The 27,046-nt window shown below is 36.7% G+C and overlaps 1 protein-coding gene across 5 annotated transcripts in view; it reads right to left on the reverse strand.

The window, feature by feature from the left end:
• The window catches only part of SENP7 (SUMO specific peptidase 7), a 158,889-nt gene that overhangs the window by 119,762 nt on the left and 12,081 nt on the right, over window positions 1-27,046 (reverse strand). For 3 of the 5 annotated variants that reach the window (XM_020999860.2, XM_020999859.2, XM_020999856.2), the window contains exons 2-4: window positions 26,796-26,848; window positions 20,327-20,431; window positions 8,810-8,910 (exon numbers count right to left, since the gene is read on the reverse strand). In XM_020999860.2, the coding sequence (XP_020855519.1) occupies window positions 8,810-8,910; window positions 20,327-20,431; window positions 26,796-26,848 (259 nt within the window). Of the gene's footprint in view, window positions 1-8,809; window positions 8,911-9,012; window positions 9,080-20,326; window positions 20,432-26,795; window positions 26,849-27,046 lie in introns of those variants that run through there. The other 2 variants (XM_078146664.1, XM_078146665.1) reach the window with 1 other exon arrangement.

Consider the following 27,046-nt stretch of genomic DNA (forward strand, 5'->3'; position numbering starts at 1 on the left):
CCAGCCCTGAAGTCAGGAGGACCTGAGTTCAAATTTGGCCTCAGACCAAATACTTGACACTTAGCTGTGTGACCCTAGGCAGGTCACTTAACCCTAATTGCATAAAAAGAAAAAAAAAAGAAAGATGTTTTTCTTATTGCTGTTGCACTCTCCTGCTGGGTGAATTAAGTTATAAGTAGATCTCCCCAACCAATCTTCCTACATGAACATGCCAAAATATTTATTCCTAAAATCCTTGTCTTCATACCATATGTCAGACAATTATCTTGTCAGTGTTCTTCCAAATGCTTTCCTCTAAAGAGAGGAGGTTACCTAATATGCTCTGGACTTGACAATAAATAGAACCATGTGACTTGGAAATATCAATAGATCATAAATTAATAACACACTTGTGCCCAATGATTTGGTCTACTTTGTTCAAGAATGTTCAAAAAGGCAACCAGGTGGCAGAGTGGATAGAGTACTGGACCTACGTTCAGAGTAACCTGAGTTCAAATCCAGTCTCAGACACTTACTAGCTGGATGACCCTGGGCAAGTCATTTAACCTCTGTCTCAGTTTGTTTATCCATAAAATGGGAATAATAACTGCATTTACCCCCCCCCAGGTTACTGTGAAGATAAAATGAAAATATTTGTAAAGTGCTTTGCAATACTATATAAGTAGTAGCTATTATCCAAAAGAAATTTTTCTAAATGGGTTACCAAATGCATTTGTTAAATATACCTATAAGGCATCCTCAAAGTGTATTCAATAAGAGGCTTGCTCTACCACTCATAGCTTCCCTTGGAATTTTAGAGTTTGAGCATGTGCTAATACTTTTGTAAAATATTGTTGTCCTCAGTCTATCTGCAGGAATCCTGGAGTTTGGCTTCTCTGCTCATTTTATTTGTTGGTCTATACCCAAAATAACCTTGGGGCAACAGGATAAAGATTTAAAGCAGCCTTAAGCACCAATGGAGAAACAAACATTGTTTATTTATATACTTGGGTTTCTGAAGACACACTGGCTATGTCATCACCACACTTTCCTTTTTCTACCCTTTTCAAAGGTCAAAGTAAATACCCAATGAGTGTGGAATGTATTTGTGCTATATATTAACCTGTGCTTTATGGTTTTGACATGTCAGTGAAGGGGGGTAAGAACTAAATCACTAGGCATAGACTAGGATCCTCTCTAGCATTTTAGCTTCTGGCCCTCTAACCCACAATCAAATGAAACGGCTACTATTTTTTGAGTAATAGTAAACATTCTTCACTTTCTATGTTTCATAGAACAGCGAAGTTATCAACTCTGTCAGGCTGCCTGAAATATTGTGGAATTCCTTACCACAGTGTACAAGAAGGTAGATTAAGTTTCAAAAAAAAAATTAACTATATACTAAAAGGATCTGTGGTTTTGTTAATGAGTATTTCTGATCCTCAAGAACTGCTAGGAACTAAAATTTCATCATTTTGCTGTTAACATGGTAATGATCCTCTCCAATATATCTATGCTAGTCCTTAGATAAAAGATAGACAGTCCATTATTGCAATCATACCAAAATCCTTTCCTTGGTAGATCGTGTTTGCACTTTCTGTCTGCAAATCACACATGTGTATGTGTGTGTATACACATAAGCGTGTGTATATATGTATATATACACATACATACATATACACATACATATACATATACAGACACCCATGTATATAAGTATGTATATGTGTATGAAATATGTAAAGAAAAATATGCCAGAGCTCCTAAAAGTGCTAACCTAATATTCTGAACATTTATCCACTGTATTCCATGAGTTTTCACCTCTTCTAAAAAGATAAGCCTCTATTTGAATGTACTTTGTATTTGGGGGGTTTTTTGTGATAGAAGACCCAAAATGGAGAAGAAAATTCTCCAACACCTTACCAGAAAAAAAAAATCCTCATATGCCTATAGATATATTTTTAGTAATTATGAACAAAAAGGGAGCTGCCAAAGGAAAGATTTTAAAACTAAAAGGGTGCCCCAGCTACCTAAAGCAATGAACATTTGCTATATTCTGAAATTATAGGCATATGTAGGTTCATTCTACAGAGTGATTAAACACATCAATTTTCAATATTCAGCACTAAAAAAAACATTTTCAGGGATATAATTTTGAATTTCTCTTTGATGAAAAGCTTGAGTTTCTACAAATTCAAAATAGACCTTGACTATACAGGGCTTTTTGGAACTAAGAAAAAACACAAATAAAAACCTGGATGTAGATCTTCTAAAGGGCCCAATTTGATGACCTATTTATAAAGAGTTGGAGTTTCTATGACCAGGAGTTCTTAAACTGAGGCCCATAAACTTATTTTTAAAATATTTTTATAACTATATTTCAATAGAATTAGTTTCCTTTTTAATCTTGTGTATTTTATGTATTTAAAAACATTATTCTGAGAAGGGGTCCACAGCTTTCACCAGCCTAGCCAGTAAGCCCAGGAGACAAAAAAGATTAAGAATCCCTGTTCTAGAGAAAGAGCTGTTATTTCCGCAGTTTTTAGTCCCTTCTACTCATAGAAGGTGAGACAACAAAAAATAAACAAATTTAATAGCTATAAATGATGTTCACTAAATTTCTAGATGTAAAACATCATACTTATCTATTTTCATCAATACAGTACAAAATATCCCACTATTAAGAAAACTGCAGACAACCTTTCATTACAACCTTGTAAATGAAAAAGAAAATAGGTACTTAGGTGAGGATCCTATTAACCCTTCCTTCCAGTCTCATCTTTCAGACTCTTAGAATCCAAGTAACAGTCTGATGACAAGATCTTGGTGGGCAAGATAAACAAAATTAAGTATGTCAGGTTAAAAAAAAATTACTCACATGCCATGCAATTAAAAGTACTTTAGTTGTGGAAAGGGCTCTACAATTACATCTGGTTTGATAAGAAAATAAGAGATATTAAGACCGGAAGGTATAGTTTTGACGAATGTCGTATGTAATTATAATATAATCAAAGCCCAAGATCCAGACCCTGAAATATGAATGCACATATAAATATACGATTAGTTCATTTATTATTTAGTTCAATTTATTATTAGTTCAATTGTTTTATTAAACTCCAGAAAGCAGTATGGAGGGGAGGGGATGAGGAATGGAGTAACGGAAACGCAGGGGCCTCAAGAAACAAGCAGTCAGTGTAGCAAAGAACAAGAACCTCTAGGTAGCAGAAAAGGAAAACATTTGGGATAAAGAGAGTTTGGATCCCAGTAGAGAGTGTTATTGAGAAAAAAAGAAAGAAAGAAAAATTGCCTCACTCAACAGTTCTGAACCTTAATTAAAGAATTAGCCAAAATATCATAGCAAGTGTCACTGAGAAATAAACTTAGGAAAGAAATAAATAGTACTCCTGAGGCCCCTAAAGGAGGCTGTGCCCAAGATTTGTTAGGCTAAAAGTCAGCACATTCCCACTCCCTAGGGAAAAAGCAAAATCGGAGATTAGTAGAGTGTCTCTGATACTTAGCATAGTGCCTAGAACACAATGCTTAACACATGTTTGTTTTCTTCCTTCCTCTTCTTCAATGATGCTACATACCACGTGATATAATCACACTTTGTGGTAAAATGTCAAAGTGGCTCAGAAAAACAAAAGAAGGGAAGAATTTTAAAAAAAAAGAAGAATTTACCCTTCCCCAGCCCTTGGGGTTCTCAGATATCTTATCATCAGACTGAGGAAAGAAGGCTCCCAAAAGGAAAAAGTCAGAGTCCCACTCTCAGGATACAGATTGTCCTCAATGGGATCTCATGCTCTGAGAGCTCCAGAGGATAAAAATCCCTTCCCTGAGGAGTTTCAAAATATTGCCTGTTGGCTTTTCATACTTAAATGTTTCCCTTAGTTTCTCTTCTTGTGTTAGTTTTTGCTTTTGTGGCGGTGGTGGGTTTTTTCCTTTAAACGTGGATGCTGAAGTCGCATGGATTGAGAGCCAATTTCTGACCTCTACAATAGAATCAGAAAATATCAACTGTTCCAGGTCCTGTTCTGACCTGAGGGAAGAGCCAAAGGCTAACTACATTATCTGTTGGTAAAAGACCCCATGAGGCCAAAGATCCCCAGTATTTTAAAAACTTAATGTGGAATTATCCTTGGTTTTAAGACTGCTGACTGTCCTGATCCCTGGACTCTACCTTTTCAACTTCAAGAATCTCAGACTGCCTCCTACCTAATTCGTCAACACTGCCCTCCTCTAGACATTTTCATAATAACTAGTCATATTCACATCTGATTCTGTGAATTTACCCCATTTTAATTCCAGGTATTCTAGCTAACCCAGAAATGGGGAACATGTGCTCTCAGTCTCCCCACCCCTGGGCTAACCGATAGCATTTCCCTCCAAAAACTATCTGAATCTAGCAAAAAGAAGGCTTGGCAGAAAGTCAGGTTACAATCTTAGCCCTACTATTGCCTTATTCAGCAAGTTTAGAAAAGCCTTTTCATTTCTTTTTGTATCTAAAAGTGCATTGAAACAATTGTTGCCCTCTAATTCCAAAGTCCAATCAATAAACATTTATTCTATAACTCCTATCTGCATGGGGGGTGGGGGGGAAAGAGGCAGAGAGAGAGAGAGAGAGAGAGAGAGAGAGAGAGAGAGAGAGAGAGAGAGAGAGAGAAAGAGAGAGACAGAGAGAATACAAAATCAGGTACACTATTATATATGACCTGCAGGAACCCTAAAGATGAAAAAATCACTGTGGCTAGAACAGTGGAGGAGGTGGGGCTGGAGTTGAGACTAGCAGAATTTGTATTGACAGAAGTATAGGAGGGCATTCTAGTTGGGGGTGTGAGGGTGGGGAATGAAGTATTAAAGTGGAAAAGTATAAGATAATTGCAAAGGTATTAAACAGTCTGGATTGGCTGGATCAGAGCATTTGTCTAGAAAAACCATAAGATATACAGTTGAAAAGGTTGCTTGAAGAGGCAGCACATTTTCTTCACTGAGCTTTTATACCTCCTTTTCCATTTGGCCAATTCTGCTTTTCAAGAGATAAAAAAATAGAAAGGAAAAGGACCTATATTTGTAGCAGCTCTTTTCTGGTGGCAAAGAATTAGAAATTGAGGGGATGCCCATCAATTAGGAAATGGCTAAACAAGTTGTGGTATATGATTGTGATGGAATACTATTGTGCTCTAAGAAATGATGGGCTAAGGGGCAGCTAGATGGCACAGTGGATAGAGCACTGGCCCTGAAGTCAGGAGAACCTGAGTTCAAATCCAGCCTCAGACCAAACACTTGACACTTACTAGCTGTGTGACCTTGGGCAAGTCACTTAACCCCAACTGCCTAAAAAAAATAAATTAATTAAATTTTTAAAAAATGATGAGCTAGATGGTCAGAAAAACTGTTAAGACTTATATGAACTAATGCAAAGTGAAATGAGTAGAACCAGGAGAACACTTTAACCAGTAACAGCAATATTGTTAAGATGATTAGCTATGAATAACTTAGCTATTCTCAGCAATACAATGATCCAAGACAATTCTGAAGGACTTATGAAGAAAAATGCTATCCATCCCCAGAGAAAGAATTGATGGAGTCTGAATACAGATCAAAGCATACTTTTTTTGCTTTCTTTATTTTTATTGAGTATTTATTTTGGTCTATGTTTTCTTTTACAACATGACTAATAAGGAAATGTTTTGAATGATTACACATGTATAACCTGTATCAAACTGCTTGCCTTCTCAATGAGAGGAGTGGGGAGGAGTGAGGAGAATTTGGAACTCAATTTTTAAAATGAATGTTGAAAATTGTTTTTACATGTAATTGGGGGAAATAAAATACAAAATACTCTTCAAAAAAAGATAGCAAGATGTGAGGGGAAAAGCAGTGGATTTGAGGTCAGAGGAGTTGGGCAAGCACAAAACTTTTCTAGGACAAGTTTTCTCATCTATAAAACCGGCTAGGGAGGAGGGAAGGGAAGCATTAGATCAAATGTCCCTTCTGTCTCTGAAGCCTATGAAGTGTTTGCCTATAACAGAAGGATAGAGCTAATTAGCGTTCAAAATATTCTTACACTAGTTTAAAATGACCATCTTCAAAAGCCTGATTTTTGTGGTCTGGTGATGAAAAAAAAATGCTTGATCTAAAACAATGATTGACCCAGTAATGGAATAACCAGATTATTGACAAATGATAATCTTATCACTTTTAAACCCCTGTTGCCATTTATTAGAAGCTATTTGACTTATTAACAAAAGTTTCTTTAAAAAGAAACAGAATTCTGAGCAATCTTATACATGTTTCTTAGCAAATGTGAAATCACTAAAAAGCCTTGCATGCTCACAGGTTCATATGTAATTGATATAAATCTGACATCATTTAAAATTTTTAAATAACCTTTAAATCATTGTGTTGAATAGTCTTAAATCAACTACACAAGGGCATGATCAAAGAAACAAGATTAGGTAACAGTTCATATAGAAAAAGATCTGAGGGGCAGCTAGGTGGATAGAGCAACAGCTCTGGAGTCAGAAGGACCTGATTTCAAATTCGGCTTCAGACACATAACACTCACTAGCTGTGTGACTCTGGGCAAGTTAGTTAACCCCAACTGCCTCATAAAAGAAAATCTGGTTATTGGGGTGGTCTGCAAGCCTATAGCCCAAAGAAGCTAACATGGCTACATGAACAGAGTCACATTGTTTACAATAAGGAAGGTCTGATTAGGCTACATCTGGAACACTGTTTTCTGTTCTGGCCACCACATTTTAGGAAGAATATTGGCAAACTTCAGTACACCCGGAGAAATGGATCAAGATGGCGAGTGACTCAAAACTGTCATATAAATGTCAGATTTTAAAATGGTGTATGTTTGGCCAAGAAAGGTCTAAGGACAGAACATGTCAACTATTCAAAAGGGTTGTTAAGTGAAGGGAAAAGGAGGGGGACAGGGAAGAGGGGAACACTCCTTGCAAAAAGAGATTGTTTTATTCTTTGTACTTGCATTTCCAGTGCACAGCCTCAAACATAGCAGGGTTTTAATAAATGCTTGTTGATTCATTGATTTATTCGGCTTGAGAAGGCAGTATTAGGACTAACAGATGGGACTTACAGAATGGCTGATTACAGCTTGCTATAAGAGAATACTTCTTAAAATTTGTTGTTGTTTTTGTTTAGTCATTTTTAGTCATGTCCAACTCTTTGTGACCCTATTTGGAATTTTCTTGGCAAAGATACTGGAATAGTTTGCCATTTCCTTCTCCAGCTCATTTGACAGATGAGAAAACTGAGGCAAACAGGGTTAAGTGACTTGCCCAGGGTCACAGAGCTAGTAAATGTCTAAGAATGAATTTGAACCAGGAAGATTAGTCTTCCTGACTCCAGGTCCAGAGCTCTATCCACTGTACCACATAGATGCCCCTCCTTAAAAAAATTTTTAATTAAAATTAGAGTTCTTCAAAAGACTTTCAAAAGACTTTCCTGTCACTGGAGGCCTTCAAGCAGATATTTTATAATCAGTATGTTATAAAGGGGGTCCTTTCCAACTGTGAGATTCTATGACTCTGAGAATATAGTTTGAACATTATATTGTAAATCATGATTAAATTACATTAAAATGTAAAACATTATTAAAATGTGTTGTACGCTAGGCAAATAGGAGGTACTCAATCAGGATCATATGTCCATTTGTGAGACACATATAGGTTCTCCCAAATATCAGGAACAGACAAATAGATAAGAATTTATTCTTAACATAAAATGTTTTGAACAACTGCCTTTTTCTTCTAGGATATGGTTTTTCAGTGTTCTTTTAATTATTCTGATTATCCTAATTATAATCATATATGTAATATTCTAATAATTATTCTAATTATTCAATTACATCTGGGAAAGAGTGGATTAAGTGCTTCCTGGCTGGTCCTTGAATAAAATTCGACATCTCCTGATACCATTGTCACTGGCATCCCCCATGCCTGAATGTTCTCCCTCCTCATTTCTGCTTTCTTGCTTCCCTGAAGTTCCATGGAAATTCCTTCTACAAGAAAACTTTCCCAATCCCCTTAATTCTAGTGCCTTCCTTCTGTTGCTTACTTTTAATTTTTTCTGTGTATAGCTTATTTTCACATATTTATTTGCTTATTGTCTCCACCATTAAATTGTGACCTCCTCTCTTTACATGGCCAGCACTAAGCACAGTGCCTGAAACACAGCAGGTGCTTAATAAATGTTTATTTACTGACTAATATCCTGTATACATGCTAATCTCCCTTTCAGCAAAGAAAAAGTGTCTGGTAAGCAGCAAATGTGTATTAAGGGAGAAAAGAAGAGATTCCTATTTACACTTATTGACTAATGATTAGATTTCTTTTTCTATTACTGTGTAGGTATACTATACCAAAAGACATAAATCTACCAGCTCTTTAGTCTCTATTTTTAAATACACATTTAGTGTTGTAACAATGCCAAATTCTCAAGAAATTTACAAGTCCTAACAGTAATTAGCAATTTGATTTATCCATATTAATTAATAGCATCATATGCTAGATGAAGTAGAGTTTTTTTTTCTTTTTCCTATAGCTGGATAATACTTGAAAAATTGATAAAATTCTAAGTATTTCCAAATAATAGAAATAGCAGGTACATTTCACCTGACTTTAAAAGTTTAAAAATAATTAAAAGACTAAAGTTTCAAGATAATAAAATTAAAGAATATAAAAAACCAAAGTACTAACTTGGATACTTATATCTAGTTAAAACACACACACACACACACACACACACACACACACCCACCCACCACATCTGAAATGTTTGTTCACACATATATGCAACTTACCTGTTTGGAGATGGCCTAGAAGTGACAGTACACCCATGGAAATCCTTTTTACTCTTATGCAAAAAAGAGCTGCTGCCTTTATTTCCTACCCCCTTTATCCACTGGAAAACAAAACAGACAATATATGACAGAATTGAGAAGAAAGGAATAAGTAATACGCTATTATGACACTCAAGAGATACTAAAAAAAGTATTCATTATACCTTGATAATGAAGATAGAAAAATGCAGAAAAGTTCATTTAGAACTTCCTAAGTTCACTTAGAAGTTCCTAAGAAGGAAAAACAAGGCAGACAAATAAAATTTCAGGAATAACTTGCTATATGTCATTAGTGTGAGAAAGAGTACGGAATAGTAGGAGTCAGAAACATCTGATCCTGCTTCTGACACATATTAGCTATGTGACTCAAGGCAAGACAGTTAATATATCAGGGTCCAAGAAAACTCTTCAAGAATATAAGTCCCCACATGAATGAAATTATAGGCTTGGACCCAAAAATTGTATTGCAGAAAAAGATACTGAGGCTTCACTAATATATATGTATGTGTGTGTGTGTATACAGTCAGTTCTGCTATAATATATGTGCTTTTCTAAAAATCATCCCACTATGCAAAATTGTACAACAAAAACCAAAAGGCTTATGAGGAAATTGGGGCTAGAGAAAATAACATTCAAAAACTTCATCAGTGGCATTAAAAAAACAAGAATCTAATAAAAACAGTAGCACAGCTTTACATATATTAAATAGTTAAGAAATACACAAATACTACAATAAACATTAGAGGCTTCCCTGGTCTCGGGCTGCTGCTTGGCCTATACCCTTGTTCCTACTAGTTGGTCACCAGACAAGGCCTGCCTGCCCACCTCAGCCATGGAATAAAAGTGTGGGTGAGGAGGGAGGAAGTAGTGCATGGGTGTGTGTGGGTACAGATTTTGCCAACAGCTGCTACTGAACCAGAATACATACTATAATAGATATATTGGGGATGTTGAATGAGTTTTTTATATATATAGAAAAGTTCACATATGTGAAAGAATTATAAATTACAACCCTGTAGGATAACCCATACAGTTAACTGAGGTAGCTGGTACATGTTAGAGGTGTATGAGTGTATGGTTTGTGTGTTCCTATTCTGCTTCATTTAGCTGGGTGCAGTTTTCTGCATTCTCACAAGCAAAATCATGCATTAACAAACTCAAAAGCTGATTTATGTTCAAATTGTTCCCTAATATACAAATGGGGACAGCTAGGTAGCGAAATGGATAGAGTGGTGGGCCTGGAGTCAGAAAGAATCATCTTCCTGAGTTCAAATCTGGCTTCAGACAATTTACCAGCTGTGTGACTCTTGGCAAGTCACTTAACCCTGTTTTCCTCAGTTTCCTCATATGTAAAAATAAGCCAGAGATGGACTTCAGAAAAACTTGGAAAGACTTATATGAACTCATGCTGAGTGAAGTGAGCAGAACCAGGAGAACGTTGTACACAGTAACAGCCATGTTGTGCGATGACTTTGATAGACTTTGTTCTCAGCAATGCAAGGATCTAAGACAACTCCAAAAGACTAGTGATGGAAAATGCTATCAAAATAAAAGAAAGAAAGAAAGAAAGAAAGAAAGAAAGAAAGAAAGAAAGAAAGAAAGAAAGAAAGAAAGAAAGAAAGAAAGAAAGAAAGAAAGAAAATGCTATCCACATCCAGAGAAAGAGCTTTAGAGTCTGAATGCTGATCAAAGTATACTATTTGCTCTCTTTTTTGTTTTGTTTCTTCTTTCTCATGGTTCCTCCCATTAGTTCTAATTATTCTTAACAATATGACTAATGGGAAAATATGTTTAATATGAATGTATATGTACAGCCTATATCAGATTACATACCACCTTGGGGAGGGGGGACAAGAGGGAGGGAGAGAAAATTTAAAACTCAAAATCTTATGGAAGTGAATGTTGAAAATTAAAAATAAACTAATTAATTTAAAAAGAAAAAAAAGGGAAAAAAAATGAGCCAGAAAAGGAAATGGCTAATTACTCCAGTATCTTTGCCAAAAAAACCTCAAATGGGGTCACAAAGAGTTGAATACAACTGAACGAGTGAACATCAACAAATACATAAATCACATTGACACAAATTTTCATTTTCAAAACAAGTATTATAGAAGAACTGACTGTATAGGCACCCTATGTGCTCCAGATCTTCATCTAGGTCTTGGTACCTTTCAAAGGAATTTGTGGAACACTCAGGTTGTTATCCCTTTTTTTTTTTTAGGCAAAGTGACCTGCCTGAGGTCACACAGCTAGTAACTGTCAAGTGTCTGGTCTGAGGTCAGATTTGAATTCAGGTCCTCCTGACTTCAAGGCCGGTGCTGTATCCACTGAGCCACCTAGCTGCCCCTATCTCTTTTTTATTGACCAGCATAATGGCTCCCTTTCCTCAATGATATCCCTGGGCTTCACGTCTTGCAAATAAAGCATCAATGAAATATGCTGCAACTTATGTACACCTACTAGGCCTTCCTACATTGCCTTTGAAGTCACCCACAAATCTGATTCTTTACAGACTACAATGATCCAATACTACAATACTGTCATGTTGCACTTCCAAGAGAAAATCAACTTTTAAAATATAAGCCCTTATGAGAGAAGCTTGGGATCATTAAAGACATTGAGAAATTTTCCAAATGCAATCCAGCCTATACTTGTCCTCTGATTCTGGGTCCAAATCACTGTCTATCTGCAGTGCTTGTCTTAGATATACTAATTTTTGAATGACTTAATAGACTGGCCATCTTATTTTATATTATACTCTGGAAAATAAGCGTTTTTTATCTAATCAGTTTTTCCTATAAGAATTGTCAGGCCTATCTTTTTTGAGTATTTATGAATTTCAATGAGGGGGGCCTATAATATTCAAGGACCTTGACACAATTAATATGGGTCATCTACAGTTAGGAACATCTGGGAGAATTCATCATCTATAAGGAATCTCTCTCTTCCATTTGGAGTTTATTCAGGATATATTCCAAAATAGAGGTAAACACTTTTGGAGATTCAAGTAATATTAATAATCACAGTATTGTTGAAAAGGGTTAGCTCTGTGATTTTTAAAGAAATCTTTTATCATCTTACATATGCAGAAGAAACAATCTATTAGAAGACAACTTTAAAGAATACATTGTGCTTCAATGAATCAAAAGCACTTTTGTAAGCAACAACAAATACAGTAGGACATTGCATCCTCTATGCCTTTAAGTCAACTGTGTAACTGTAAGGATGTGATGTCCTGTAAAAAATCATTTGAGAAAGCTTCCTGTTTCCTTCTTACATTTGAATTATACATATATGTGTGTACTATATATATGTATAAGCATTATATGTATACATGTAGATCATTTTTAAAATTTTATAAAGATAAGTGGGTATATGAATAGATATTGATCATTATTCTCTTGTTCATCTTTTTGAGGGTAGCAATAAAATCTGTAATTTTTTTCCATTGCTTTGATAAATTCCTCTCCTTAAGATTACCTTATAAATGATCCCTCAAAACTCCCAAGACTGTATCGCTGCTAAAGTGTATTTTTTTTAATGTATATCTGGTCTGGTCCACTCTTCCCGATTTTATCTTCAATGCTTTAAGTACTACTTTGTAAAGCATAACAGGGACTGAAGTATTAAGGTGGAAATGTGGTAGTTCCTGTGATTGATAACAAAAAAAAAGATTTTTATTGAAACAATCTTCTGTTTGCTTTCTTCTTGCCAGTTTCATCTATAGTGGTTTTGAGATAATAAAGCTCAGCTGAGTCTTATGCAAATCTTGTTTTCACTTCCACTGCTGTTTGCTGTTTGATGAGGTGATAAATTTTCTCATAATCTTCTGTAACATTTTACAAATGAAAGTGCATTCTAAACCAAAGGTTATCATCTCTCTCTGCTAGATAAGGATATAAAGTGCTTGCTGGAATAAGGTTTCTAGGTCCCTTTGGGACTTTTTGTTTTGGTGACTCTTTCCCAGTTGTTTGTAAAAGTTTAACCAAAGTCAATCTTTTCCTTTTCCCATTTCCCAATTTTTATCACTTGGTTCAATTAAAAGTAGTTGCTAAGTGGGAGAATACAACACTGCCCACAATTTTTTTTCTTCTAAACTTGCTGCTGATTTTGACCACTGTCCTAAACAGCCAATTGTCTGACAGGGTACAGAGGTAATTCCAGTATTATTCCCAAATCAATAATCAGTTGTTTCCTGTATGATAAGATACCATCAGGTTCATTTCTTGTTATGTCACTCACTGCTTGTCTTATTGGACATCTTTAAACTCTCTTCTGGAAGAAATCCGTGACACAAATGTAAGACTTCTGAGTTGTTGCTGATTTTTTATTCCTCAAACATGAGGCATATTTTCCAACATATTCCTTACTCCTTTATGCCAACATTCACAACGATATTACTAAGTATAAATATATATAGACTTGGTTTGAAAGATCTTGTTTTCATAGAAGACGTAAGAAGTTCTTCATAGAAAGAACCACTCTACATCCCATAGTTTATAGTGAATCTTGATAATAAGCAATAAATATTTTCCTGGTCATTATTTTGCTTAACCTTGTCATAAGCACTATCAAAGAAGATAAGAAGGTGTCCCATAAAATTACATTTCCTGTTGCCTTTTGATGCAGAATGAAACCAACTTTAACAACTCCTTTTCCAAGGAAAACCTGTAAGCAATCTTTTCATCTACCTGCAATTTCCTTTAGTTTTCTAACTTAGTTTACTGTGAGTATAGCTACATTTATATGTGCGAGTTCTTCCAATAGCATGTCAATTCACTGGTCATGGAACAAAAATCTCATAATTTCTGTAACCTTTAATGGTTAACAATGATCTAACAGTTTGATTCTTAACATTGTTTATTCCCTTTTCTATCACTCTGCCTCATTCACTGCAGAAGCCAAAGGGGTCTACCAAATATCAAGGGTTATTTTGTATGTTTCTTCCTTTTATGGGTTACCAAGGGCAAAGAATTCATCACACAGAAACTTAGAGGCATGCTGGTATTATGCTTCCCCAAACATAACTGTGCTGGTCCTTGACCGACTTGGTCCAGGCCTTTCCAGAATGATTGGACCCACCAGAGTTTATACTCAGTTGTATAGCCTTTAAAAATCCAAAGTCACCTCTATACCTCAATGAAGCATAAAAGTAGGACTTTGAAACTGGAAAAGCCTAGAAAAAAATGGACCTATAAATTTAAAAGGTCTAGTTTTATGAGTTGTAAGAGATTATAATTGCTGTGCAAGAAGTCTGTAGTCCTGTCATGGAACTATGTATTATAATTTATTAGAGTTATATGATGGCCTTTCTTTGAAGGCAATGAGTTACTGTGAGAATTTTCTACAATATGTTTTCAACACTGTTAATAAGTATACTTAATTCAAAGTGCTAAGCTAAGAACTATAATTTGCTACAATTTATTTTGTTAAAACTCCAACAGAGGAACTAAGAAAATGAAAACTCCAGGCGAAAGACTTTGGCTACCTCCAGCCTCTTCTGTCTCAAGCCTATTCCTTGTTTAGTGAAGTTCCCCCAATTAGGCAACACATTAGCATAGCAACAACATTCACTAATCAGGGGGGTAGGATAAAGAGAAAATTAGAAAGGAAAGAGTAAGCTGGAAAGTGTGGCACTTAGGATGATAGGTAACTCTGATGGCAGACAAGTGTTTGAATATGTGTGAATCACAGAAACTTAAGAGCTGGAATTGATTTCAGAAGACCTAAGCTCAAATCTGGCCTCAGACAATTACTAGTTGTATAAGCCTAGACAAATCATTTAAACTGTCTGCCTCAGTTTCCTCATCTGTAAAATGGGGATAATAACACTAACTCCCAGGGTTGTTGTGAGGATTAAATGAGATAATATTTGTAAAGCACACTGCAGACCTTAAAATGCTACATAAATGCTAGTTATCATCATCTTCATCATCAACATTTATCATTATTCTTATCATCACATGCACAGAGAAAAAAAGAAAGGAAAATGTCTCTATTTCATTTAGAAGGGTGGTTCTTTTCTGACAATAGGGGCAATAAGTATTCTTACCAGCCGCAGGACATTGTTTTCCAAGTCCTACTAGTTCAGATTCCTAAACTTCAGGAGAACAGGGTAGTGCCCTCAAGGAGTATAGGTTTCTCTTATAGCAAGCATTACACGTTGGAGAAAGCAAAGCTAAGATAGCCCTAAGGAACAGGCCATTTGAACCATAAAAGTTGATGGAGGAGCTACACAGTATAGCTTCATGTTACCATTCCTACCAGTGTTAAAACTGATAACTAACTTCTTCTGGTTGTCTAGATGGAGATAAAAGTAGTAGAAGAGCCTGACCCTCCCCACACCAGTTTCTGGCCAGTAAATAAATGTTTCCCAATGGGTTTCCCAATGGAGGGAAGACTTCCTATCAGAGACATAGGGCAAATTTCTCTTGATTCAGTACTCTAGATCCTGAGGAAGGAGATGGAACTCTGTTCATGTAATGAGGATCGGACTTCCTTCCAAATTGACTTCTGCTGGCAGAGCTTTCAGCAGTGCAGAAAGCATTGTATCTAGCATGGGCAGGCAGTGGTACAGTTCAGAGGTGACACCAGACTGAGCACGTGACCTAATACTACTAGAAGTAAGCACAGCTCCTGGAGTTCCAGCCCTTGACCTTGCCTCCTGTCACACACACTCTTTAGCAAGAGCTAAATGTCATCCCATTTCTCCTTCCTCTTGTGGCTAAACTCCTTGAGAGGGCCATCTATAACACTTACTGTCCTCTCACTCTCTTCTTAACTCTCTACAGTCTGGCTTCTGACCTCATCATTCAACTAAAACTGCCCTTTCCAAAGTCACTAATGATCTCTTCTTAACTGCCAAATTTATTGGCCTTTTCCCAGTCTTCTTCCTCAACCTTTCTGCATGCAGCCTTTGACACAGTTCATCATCCACTTCTCGATACTCTCCAGGTTTTAAGGACTCTGGTCTCTCCTCGTTCTCCTCCTACCTATATGACAGCTCCTTCTCAGGCTCCTTTACTGATCCAGGTCACATATTCCAACTGTGGGTGACCCACAGGGCTCTCCCCTGGGCTTTCTTTTCTTCTCCCTTCATTCTGTTTTACTTGGTGATCTTATTAGCTCCCATGAATTCAGTTATCATCTGTACACTGGCGATTCTCAAATCTCCTTCAGCCTTAGCCTCTCTGCTGACCCTCAGTCTCACATCTCCAACTGCCTATTAGATACCTCAAACTGGATGTCTCATGGATATCTTAAACTTGACATGTCCAAAACTGAACTTATCTTTCCCCCCCCAAACCCTTCCTTCTTCCTTACTTTCCTATTACTGTCAACGGTACCACTGTCCTCCCAATCACTCAGCCTTGCAACCTAGATGTCCTCAACCACTCATTGTCTCTTACCACCACCCCTATATACAATCTGTTGCTATGACCTGTTGATTTCAACTTTGCAGTATTTCTCAAATATGCCCCCTTCTCTCCTGATACTGTATACTGGTGCAAGCCTCCATCTCCTCATGCCTAAACAACTGTGATAGCCTGGTCTTCCTACCACAAGTCTCTCCTCACTCTAGTACACCCTCAACTCAGCCACCAAAATAATTTTCCTAAAGCATAGGTCCAACCATGTTATGCCCTCCTTCCCCCACTCAATAAACTCCCATGACTTCCTATTACCTCCAGTATCAAATACAAAATTCTCTTTTTGGAATTCAAAGCCCTTCATAACCTACCCACCTCTGCCTTTCCAGGATTCTTAAACTTCACACTCCTCCACCAAGTTCTCTTAGATCCAGTGAAACTGGCTATCTACCTTTTCCTCACATAAGATACTCCATCTCCTAACTCCAGGAATTTTCACTGACTGTCCCCTATTCCTGGAATGTTCTTCCTTTTCATCTCTACCTCCTGGCTTTCCTGGCTTCCTTCAAATTCCAGCTTAAATCTCCACTTCTACAGGAAACATTTTCAGATTCCCCCTTAATTCCAGTGCAGTCTCTCTGTTGATTATTTCCTATTTGTCCCATATATAACTTGTTTGTTCATAATTGTTTGCATGTTTTCTCCTCCAATAGATTGAGCTCCTTGAAATCAGGGGTTGTCTTGTGCCTTTTTTTGTATCTCTAGTACTTAGCATAGTGCCTGACACACAGTTGGCACTTAATGAATGTTTCCTGGCTGATTGCCTGAGTGCCATGAAGGAAGTAGGAGCCTCTTGATTCTGCTCCCACTTGTCTCATCTATCAGCTGAGAAAGCAACAGGAGTCTAGTCTGACAGTTCTGCTCCTTCCTTTGCTCATCTGTCTTGCTGATATAAAGAAAACTGGAGGCTGGAGGCTGGAGGCTGAAGACTGTATTCCTACTCTTCTCTCTTGCCTTTGGGCTGCTGAGGGAGGAACAGACTAGTAGTTCTGCTCCCATCTTAGTTCTCTGGCCAATGGGTTGCTCAGGAAGCAAGAACCTGCTGTCCCAGGACTTCTAACCTCCTTTCTGGCCTTGTTGCTGATCTGTGTCTGTTCTGACCGAGAGCTCAGTCAAGCAGGGCAAGCCTGGCTTTATAATTTTTTCCTTTGTCTTTCTTCCTCTCCTCACTGGTCAAAGGTGATACATTCAAGGAATCAAACTTGAACAGGGAGAGGTAATCCAGTGCCATCCTCTTCACAGGAAAAAATTGTGTGCCTTCTATGTGTATGATTATTGTTAAGGATTGCATATTTATTACCTAGCAATCAGAACTGATAATCTTATAAGTTGTCAAACTACAAAGTACCCTCGTGATATATGGATGGGGTCATGGTAGTTCAAATTCTACTAGACTGTCACCTTAATTATTGAGCTAAGAATTCGTTCAATCTCCATTCTAATGGTTCCCATCAAATAAATCTCTGTCTAGAGCAAAATATGCACTTATTTTGCAGGTTCACTCTGACAGATTTAAGGGTAGAGTAGACTTAAGAACCAGTCGATGTTGAGCTGGCCTCAGTCCAGCAGGGTTGTGAACACTACCTCCAATACTTTAGCGGCCGGTCCAGAGGGCAAATGACCTCCCTGTTGTGTTTGCCCAGATAAGTTTGGGGATGTCTGAAAAAAAGATTCCTTCACATCATTCACTTCTGATGACAGTATACTTCCTTGGGCTTGAGAAGGTACAGAAACAATGCAATGGTAGCACAAGGGGCAAAAGAGTATGGGGTGGGGTGAAAGAGGAGACAGACAGGGAAGACAGATGACAATACACCATCATGTTTTTAAAAAATGTAGACACCATTTGCCACTCCCTCACCAGCAATTTTCTTCAAGATCTTAGTGCATTTGTGCTCTCTTCCCACTAATTAACTCAATCATGGTCTGAAACCAATGAATTATACTTCTATATGAATGTGTTTCAGGGCCAACTAGAAGCAAAAAAAGACCGAAGCCCAGGAACTAATAAATTTTCAAGACTATCATTTTCAACTATTCTTCATTACAAATATATATTTACTATATTATAAGTTTAATTAAGGTTTTTTCAGCTGGCATAGGAAACTAGCTACCACTTACAACTGTTTCTATGACCTAAACAAAGTTCCTAAAAGACAACTTGTATGTGAACTTTTGAAACATGATCCAATCATAAGTTGGAAACTGCCTATAAATATAACAGTGATTAATACTGGAAATAGTGACATACTCAGCTCCTTGTATAGTCAACTTTTAGTGCCTCTGTGCCTCCCCTCCCAATTAAGATCATCTCCTATAAACAATCATTATACCATAAGCATAGTTACGTCCTTTCAGAAGCAATTATTATAGCATGGAGATTGTTTGTTTGTTTAGTAAAATATTAACACACTAAAGCAAGATTAAAACTCTAGGAATATATTTATTAAATCCAAAGACGAGCAGCTAAATAATTTCATAACATATTTCAAATAAAGATGTTCTGTCTCATAGTTAAAAACAAATAATAAATTAAAACAAATAATGCTGATGGTAAAAATTTTCTTTTGAAGAAGTCAGAATGAGTGCTTAATTGGTCATAAATTATACGATTGCAAAAGAGAGTAATAAAACTGAATGTAGCTATTCTGATTTTTTTTTAATTAGGAATTCTCTGACACTGGCTAAAAGAATAATACAGTCTCTAAGTTGAAAGGATCCCAAAAGTTATCTAGTTGATCCCAGATCTGAACAGGAATCTCCTCTACAACATGGCCAACAAGTAGTTATTGAATTTTTGCTTGAAGACTTCCAATAGAGGAAAAACCACTGTCTCTTAAGATAGCCTTTTCCACTGTTGGGTAACTATAGTTGTTAGCAAGTTTTTCCTTACATCAACCTAAATTTTCCCCGTTCTGATTTCAACCTATTGTTCCAATGTTCCAAGCAGAAATCTAATTCCTCTTCCACATAACAGCCCTTCAAATACTTGAAAACAGCTATCATGTTCCTCTCCTTTAATCTTTTGTCTTTATCTCAATTTCTTCAACCTGTATTCAAGTAGAAAGATTTCAAGACCCTCAGAAGTAAAGACAATGTAAAAACAAAAGACAGCTATATTTTTTTTTAAAGATAATTGCCCATTCTGAAATTACTTTTAAAAATAACTTCAGGTTATTCTCTATTCTGGCTCACTTCCTCTGGATGCTTACCAATTTATCAATGTCCTTCCTAAAATGTGTCACCTGGCTGGAACTGAACATAATATTCCAGATGTGGTCTAACTAGGACATAGTGCAACAGAACTATCACTTCTCTAGTTCTAGATACTGTGTCACTTTTATAAAGTCTAAGTTTGCATTAGCTTTTTTTGCCTGCCACTTCACATTGCTGATTCATATTAAATTTACTATCCAGTAAAACCCCAAATTTTTAGATAAATTGCTATCTAGCTATACCATCCCCCATCTTATATTTCTAAAGTGGGTTTTTTTAACCCAAGTATAAGACTTTATTTTTATCCTTATTCAATTTCATATTATTAGATTGAGTCCAACATTCTACTCTGTCAAAATCTTCCTCGATCCCAATTCTGTCATTCACTATTTTAGCTATCTCCCCCACTAAAATAAAAACAAAGATAATGTTTGAAAAGTCTTAGTTTCCTAAGCAGACAAATCTTTTGGAAATATATATGTTACTCTTTTTAAAAATACAATATATGAGAATCTTAACATGAAACAAATAGAAGAATGAAATTTATTCTAGATTCCCTTTAAATTATATGCTTAGCCTACTTAAAATATGATTTGATTTACAAGATGGAATTTATAACTGTTCAATTATGCAAAACAAGGTATATCTGAAGACAGAATCAAGAATAAATCAGCATCTTACCATATACCAAGAACCTGTATAAGTTAAAAACTACAAATTAATAACTAGAAAGAACAAGAAAGGGGCAATATAGGAAAATTAAAATTGTTTTAATAAAATATTTTATACACTTTTTAAAATGTATACATAAAAGAAAGTAGTTTTCATTTACCCCCTTCACAGGGTGGTCCCACCGGTCAGAGTTTCTGAGTCTTGAGAGAGGTGCCTGAACCTGAGTATCTTCTTGCTTTGATTTTGATTTCTTTGGTATTCGAAACTAGAAAGAGAAAGCCATCTTTTTAATATGAAGTCAGCACTGAATTCAGTACCTGAATTAAGTGCTCTGAATGATAAGCAAAAGGAGCAACTAGAGAATAGTGACCCACTAACAAATTCAGAAATTCAGTTCTTTCTGTTAGAACAGTGGTTTCCAGGTAGTAGAGATGAGGCAAGGGGCTGATAGAGTCATGTGGAAACAAAATCACCTTTGGGCTGAATGTCTTATATGTAAATTTTGGTCTAGACCAATGATTTCATTCAAAATACATGTATGTCTGCAAATAACTCATTCAAACAAGCTATGTACAGGATATATTGAAAATAATCAACAGAAGAAAGGCACTAGAATTAAGGTGGAATCTAAAAATGTTTCCTGTGGAGGCACAGACTTAAGCTGGAACTTGACAGAAGCAGAGATAATGAGGGGGGAAATTCCAGGCATGGAAGATAGCCAGTGAAAATATACATTGTTCAGAGGTGAAACATCTTGTTCAAAGAATAGCAAACAGACCAGTGTCATTGGATTGAAGAGAATGTGGGGAGGAAGGAGAAGAATAAAGTATAAAAAGACTGAAAAGATGGGAATGGGCCAGTTTATGAAGGGCTTTGAATGGGAAACAGATTTTATAAATGATCCTGGAAATGATAAGAAATCATCAGAGTTTATCGAGTAGAGCTGTGACATGATCAGATTTGCACTTTAAGATAATTTTGACAGCTGAGTATAAAATGGACTGGAGTGGGAAAAGACTTGTGTCAGAGAGACCAACCAGTAAGCCATTGCAATTGTTCAGGCATGAGGTGATGAGCACCTGCAAAAGTGTGGTAGCAGTATCAAAGGAAACAAGGAGTATTTGAGAGATATTACAAAGATAAAACTGACAGATCTTAGCAATTGATTAGATATTGGGATTGGGTGGGAATGATGGGGTGATAGGATTGTGACCTCTAAAAGGAAAAGATCATCTCTTTGAAAGCAACCCAGTCCCTGAATTTTCCCATACACTCCCACACATTTCCCATACATTTCCCATACGTTCCCAGATCACTGGAACTTCTGCACAAAGCAACTGGCCCACCCCAGCCCATCTAGATTACCTAATTAGCCTACTTGATAGTCCTTTCACTGTTTCACCTGGCCCATCCCAGACTACTTACCACTCCTTATTCCCACCCAGATCCTTTTACTATCCCTTTTGTATATAAGCATTAGTCTGAACTCCATTAAGCTGTAGAGTCACTAGGAACTCTACCGCCTCTATTGGGGTTACAATAAACCTTGTCATTTGACTAGATGAAGGTTTGAGTGCATGAATTCATTCTAGGCTGAAGCCACCCTGTACCCTGACATTTTGGGTCAGCAACCTTAAACCGCATCAGAAGGAGGCTGTAAAAGAGAGTAAGGAGTCAAGGATTACATCTAAGTTGCAAGCCTGGGTAAGTGGAAGATAGTGGTGTCCTTGATAGTAATAGAAAAGTAAGGAAAAATGGAGAGGTCATGGTGGGGGGGTGGGGGGAGGTGGGGGGTGGAGACAGATAACAAGGTCAGTTTTGGACATGTCAAGTTTAAGATATCCATGAGACATCCAGTTTGAGGTGTCTAATAGGCAGTTGGAGATGTGAGATTGAGGGTCAGCAGAGAGGTTAAGGCTGAAGGAGATTTGAGAATCATCAGTGTACAGATGATAACTGAATTCCTGGGGGCTAATAAGATCACTAAGTGAAACAGAATAAAGGGAGAAGAAAAGAAGGCCAGGGGAGAGACCTGTGGGTCACCCACGGTTGGCAAGTGTGACTAGGATTAGTAAAGGAGCCTGAGAAGGAGCTGTCATATAGGTAGGAGAACTAGGAGACAGCAGAGTCCTTAAAACCTGGACAGTATCAAAAAGAGGATGATCAACAGTGTTAAAGGTGCATGCAGAGAGGTCAAGGAAGTAGACTGAGAAAAGGCCAATAGATTTGGCAGCTAGATGGTGAAGTGGATAGAGCACCAGCCCTGGAGTCAGGAGGACCAGAGTTCAAATCCAGCCTCAGACACTTGATACTTCCTAGCTGTGTGACCATGGGCAAGTCACTTAATCCCAATTGCCTCACCAAAAAAGCAAAAATAAAAAATCATTAGTGACTTTGGAAAGGGCACTTTCAGTTGAATGAGGAGGTCAGAAGCCAGACTGTAGAGAGTCAAGAAGAGAGTGAGAAGAGACTAAGTGATGTAGATGGTCCTCTCAAGGAGTTTAGCCACAAGAGGCAGGAGAGATATGGGATGACATTTAGCTCCTGCTAATGAGTGTGTGTGACAGAAGGAAAGGTCAAGGGCTGGAACTCCAGGAGCTGTGCTTACTTCTAGTTGTATTAGGTCACATGCTCAGTCTGGTGTCACTTCTAAGCTCTATCACTGCCTGATCATCCCAGGTATAATGCCCTGTGCACTGTTAAAAGCTCTGCCAGCATAAGTCAGTTTGGAAAGAAGTTCAGGAGGAAGTCTAACCCCCATTGGGCAGTTAGGTGGTACAATGGATAGAGTATCGGGCCTGGTCTCAGGAAGACTCATCTTCCTGAGTCCAACTCTGGCCTCAGATACTCACTCACAAGATGTGTGACCTGGGCAAGTCACTTAACATTGTTTGTCTCAGTTTCTTCATCTGTAAAATGAGCTGGAAAAGGAGATGGCAAACTACTCTAGTATCTTTGCCAAGAAAATCCCAAATATAGTCACAAAAAGTCAGACATGACTGAAAAATGACTGAACAACAAAAACAACAATTTAGGCAGCTAGGTGGCCCAGTGGACAGAGCGCTGGGATGAGAATACATATTACAGTGGCGGGGGGGGAGGGGGAGTGTAGTCTTTTGGAGAAGACTGGATAGAATAGAATCACTTGTGCATGTTTGCCGTGGCAAGGAGAAGGCCTACCTCTTGGTGTGAGATAGGGTGAAGGAGACAATGGGCAGAAGGTAGCAATGATGCATGATGTAGAAAGTAGAAGAGAGACCATACCTCATGCTCAGAAATTATCATGTCTTTTCCACCCTAATCAATGTAACCTTACTCTCATTCTAGCTATCTTGAAACGAAATCACTATAATAAACCAATTCATACTAATTCACCAATGGCTGATAGTTTACTAGGCTAACATTCCTATGGAGGAAACATGTCAAAATAGATCATTTTAAAAGAGTAGAGTATAATATCTTAACTCAATAAATAAATAAATAAGTGGATAAAACTAATAGTAGAATTTAAAAGTCTGATAGGGCATAGATTTTTGGACAGGGGCTTCTCCAGGATCTTTCAAATCACCCAGGTTAAAAAAAAAAAATGTGTCCATCAACTAGGGGATGGTTGAACAAATTGGTATACAAATGTAATGAAATATCATCACACTGCAAAAAAAAAGAATATGAAGAATTCAGATACTTATATGAACTGATGAAAATTGAAGTAAGCAAAATCAAGAGAACAATATAAACAATGTGTAATAATGGAAATGAAAAGGACACTAAAATAAAGCTAAATGCACTCATTATATTGATCCATCTTGGAACCTGACAAAAGATAAGGAAGCACCTTCCTATTTCTAATAGGGAGGTGAAGAGCAGGGGGAAGGGATTCAGAAATAACTGTTGTAAAAACAAAAACTATCAATAATTTTTTTATTAATAACACCATATAAATTTAGGAAGTAGGGGACACCATATAAATTTAGGAAGTAGGGGACAGTGAACTCCATTGGGGATTTTGGCCTGAAATTAAGAAGACAATAAATAACAGAAAAACAACAGTATTTTATCTCTGTGTGTATATTTCTGTATGTGTGTAGGGATCGGGGGAAATAAGAGAGAGCATAAGGAAGGAATTTTATATATGTGTGTGTGTGTATATATATGTGTGTGTATATATATATGTATATATATGTGTGTGTGTATATATGTATGTGTATGTATATGTATATATGTGTATATATGTGTGTATATGTATGTATATGTTATATATACATATATGTGTATATATATACATATATATATACTTATACATGTACATATACACACACACACACAAACACACATATGCATATCTCCCTGGCTCATGGTACTGAGAGAAATTATTATTTCTCCTTCATACTAATAATCAATTGTTGAATTAGGACCAGGATTTTTTCAGAAGCCTGTAGGCTGTTCAGTCTCTGAAGGACATTGCTGATAATGAGACTGAATTAACTTTCTCCTCAATCTTGTTCAGATCCCACCCAACCTTACCTGGAATTTAATGTAAGGTGGAGAAACCCAAGTACAGTGAGGATAAATTCGTTGATTAGATTGCTCAAGACTGGGCAATTTAGAAGTAAATGACATCATCAAAGTCATATTCCCTCAGCCCCTCATTAGAATAGGTTCACCTCTCATTTTAATATTCATTCTCTCATTAATTGTTAAGCAATCAGAGCTGATTGCCACCTGCAGGAAAACCCACTCTTCCAAGAGCATATAAACTGTGAGCCCCCCACCATGAGTCACCACCATCATTCAGCATTGGAGGATATTACTGACTTATTTTATTGGTAATATGCTAGCATATTAATAAAATTATTAATTATCCAGAAATAATGTCTCTCAAACTTTTTAAACATCACAGTTCTTGACTTAAATTCAGATTTGAAAATGATATAGACATTGAGAAATTTAGGTAAATCAGGAAAGTGACTTCAAATCATCTTGTTGCTCCATACAAGGGCCTAGTTCAAACTCAATTCTTCATTTCTCTCCTTCCCTTTTTTTTTTCTACTTTTTCCTAAGCTTGGGCCATACTTCAACTTTATAATATAAAATGTAGCAATCTACAGTTCTCAGTACACTACCTTGAACTCTTTGAAGAAAGGTACTATATGAATCTAATAAATATAATAAATCAGGATTTAAAATGTAAAATTCTAAAGAAGGAAAATATCTTTATAACAAGCATTAGTTCTTAAAAAAACACTGTCAAAATAGAAATAAAGTCTCAATTAAGTACAACCTTAAAACAGAATATTTTTAAGTGATAATTTCAAAAATCTGATAAGAATCTTATTTTTTCCAAAACAGCAACTTCCATGGCACTACATTAATCAGCCTCATCTCTCATCACTTCTATATAAAACACAAATAGTCAACCCAACTCAACACACGTGCATTAAGCAATTATGAGAGATGAGAAGCAGCAAAGTTTAGTAAAGGGCCAGTCTTGGAATCAGGTACACCAGGGTTCAAAAGTTGTCCCTCTGCCAGTTTCTTAACTGTGTGACCATCAGCAGGTCATTTAATCTCTTAATGTTCCAAGCAATATGAAGACTAAATTACAAAAAATTGCCACTTTGCATTTTCTGCATCTTTGGAAGGAGTTTCCATAAAGGGAGTTCTCTACACTAATAAAATCACAAGTCTAGACTAAAAAAAGCAATGTACAAGGCACTAACCCATGGGGATGATGGGGTGATGGGACTTGGACCCCTAATCTCAGTAGGCCCCTGTGAGAAAATTCTTCCTTGTCACAGGCACATACAGAATTGGCCCTCAGATAAAGGCACAGGGGTATCTGCCCCAAGGCACCTGTCTCTGGTGCCCAGAATAGAGCTATCTTGTCCCTTCACCAAAGCTATCTCTGTTGACTCCCTGAGTTTTCTTATACATTTCTTATACATTCCTTATACATTCCAGCAACCCAGCACCTGGTATATTCTTACTAACCACCTCCTAATCCCACCCTAATCACCTAAGTAGCATACTTGGCATTCCTTTCCCTATTCCTTTTCCATAGAAGCATTAGTATCACCCCCATTAAGTTGCAAGTTTCCTAAGAAACTTCGCCCACCTTATTGGTGTTACAATAAACTTTGATTGGAAGATGGTTTGAGTATGTGAATTCATTCCAGTCAATGCCACCCTGTACCCTGACATTTTGGGAGCCCTAGAACCCCTAAACCATGTCAGCACCTCTAAACTTCATCAGGAATACAAAAGCAAAAAAGAGAAGTAGTTGCTGCCCTCAAATAGCTTCCATTCTATTGCAAGATTTTCATCACCAAAACATTATGCCTTCTTTTCCCTTTTTCATTCTTTGTAACAAGAAGGAGCTCTCTGGGAAGAAGAGTTATGTATTTGGAAATGAAAGAGCTGTAAAAATAAAATGTATCAAAAAACAATTTTTTAGAGTTTGTTAAATTGAACCCTCACTTAAACACAGCATATCTTTTTCTAAGCATTCCAGTTAAACATTTTGTTGGAAAAATATTATTTGAAAGACAAATAGAAAAATGTTTTCAAAACCACTGACACAAGAATTGTAAAGATAATTAAAAAGTTAAAAAGACAAAAGTAATACATACCTCACAAGACTTTGAAGATGAAGACTTTTTCATTTTTCCCTCAATTACAGTTTCTACAAAAAAAAGAAGATAAAAAATTATCACTTAAAAAGTTAAAAAGAGAAATAAACTAGTAAAATATTATTTCATGTATCTTTTTGCATAACTTTTTATTTAATTCAGAATTTACGTAACTGGTAAAACAGAAGATAATACATTTTATAAAATCAGAAGCTTGAAACTCAAGGAATTTTCATTCTACAATAATGTTA

The sequence above is a fragment of the Phascolarctos cinereus genome, unplaced genomic scaffold, assembly GCF_003287225.1.
Source record: "Phascolarctos cinereus isolate Bilbo 61053 unplaced genomic scaffold, phaCin_HiC Scaffold_726;HRSCAF=1367, whole genome shotgun sequence".
In the NCBI taxonomy this organism is placed as follows: domain Eukaryota; kingdom Metazoa; phylum Chordata; class Mammalia; order Diprotodontia; family Phascolarctidae; genus Phascolarctos; species Phascolarctos cinereus.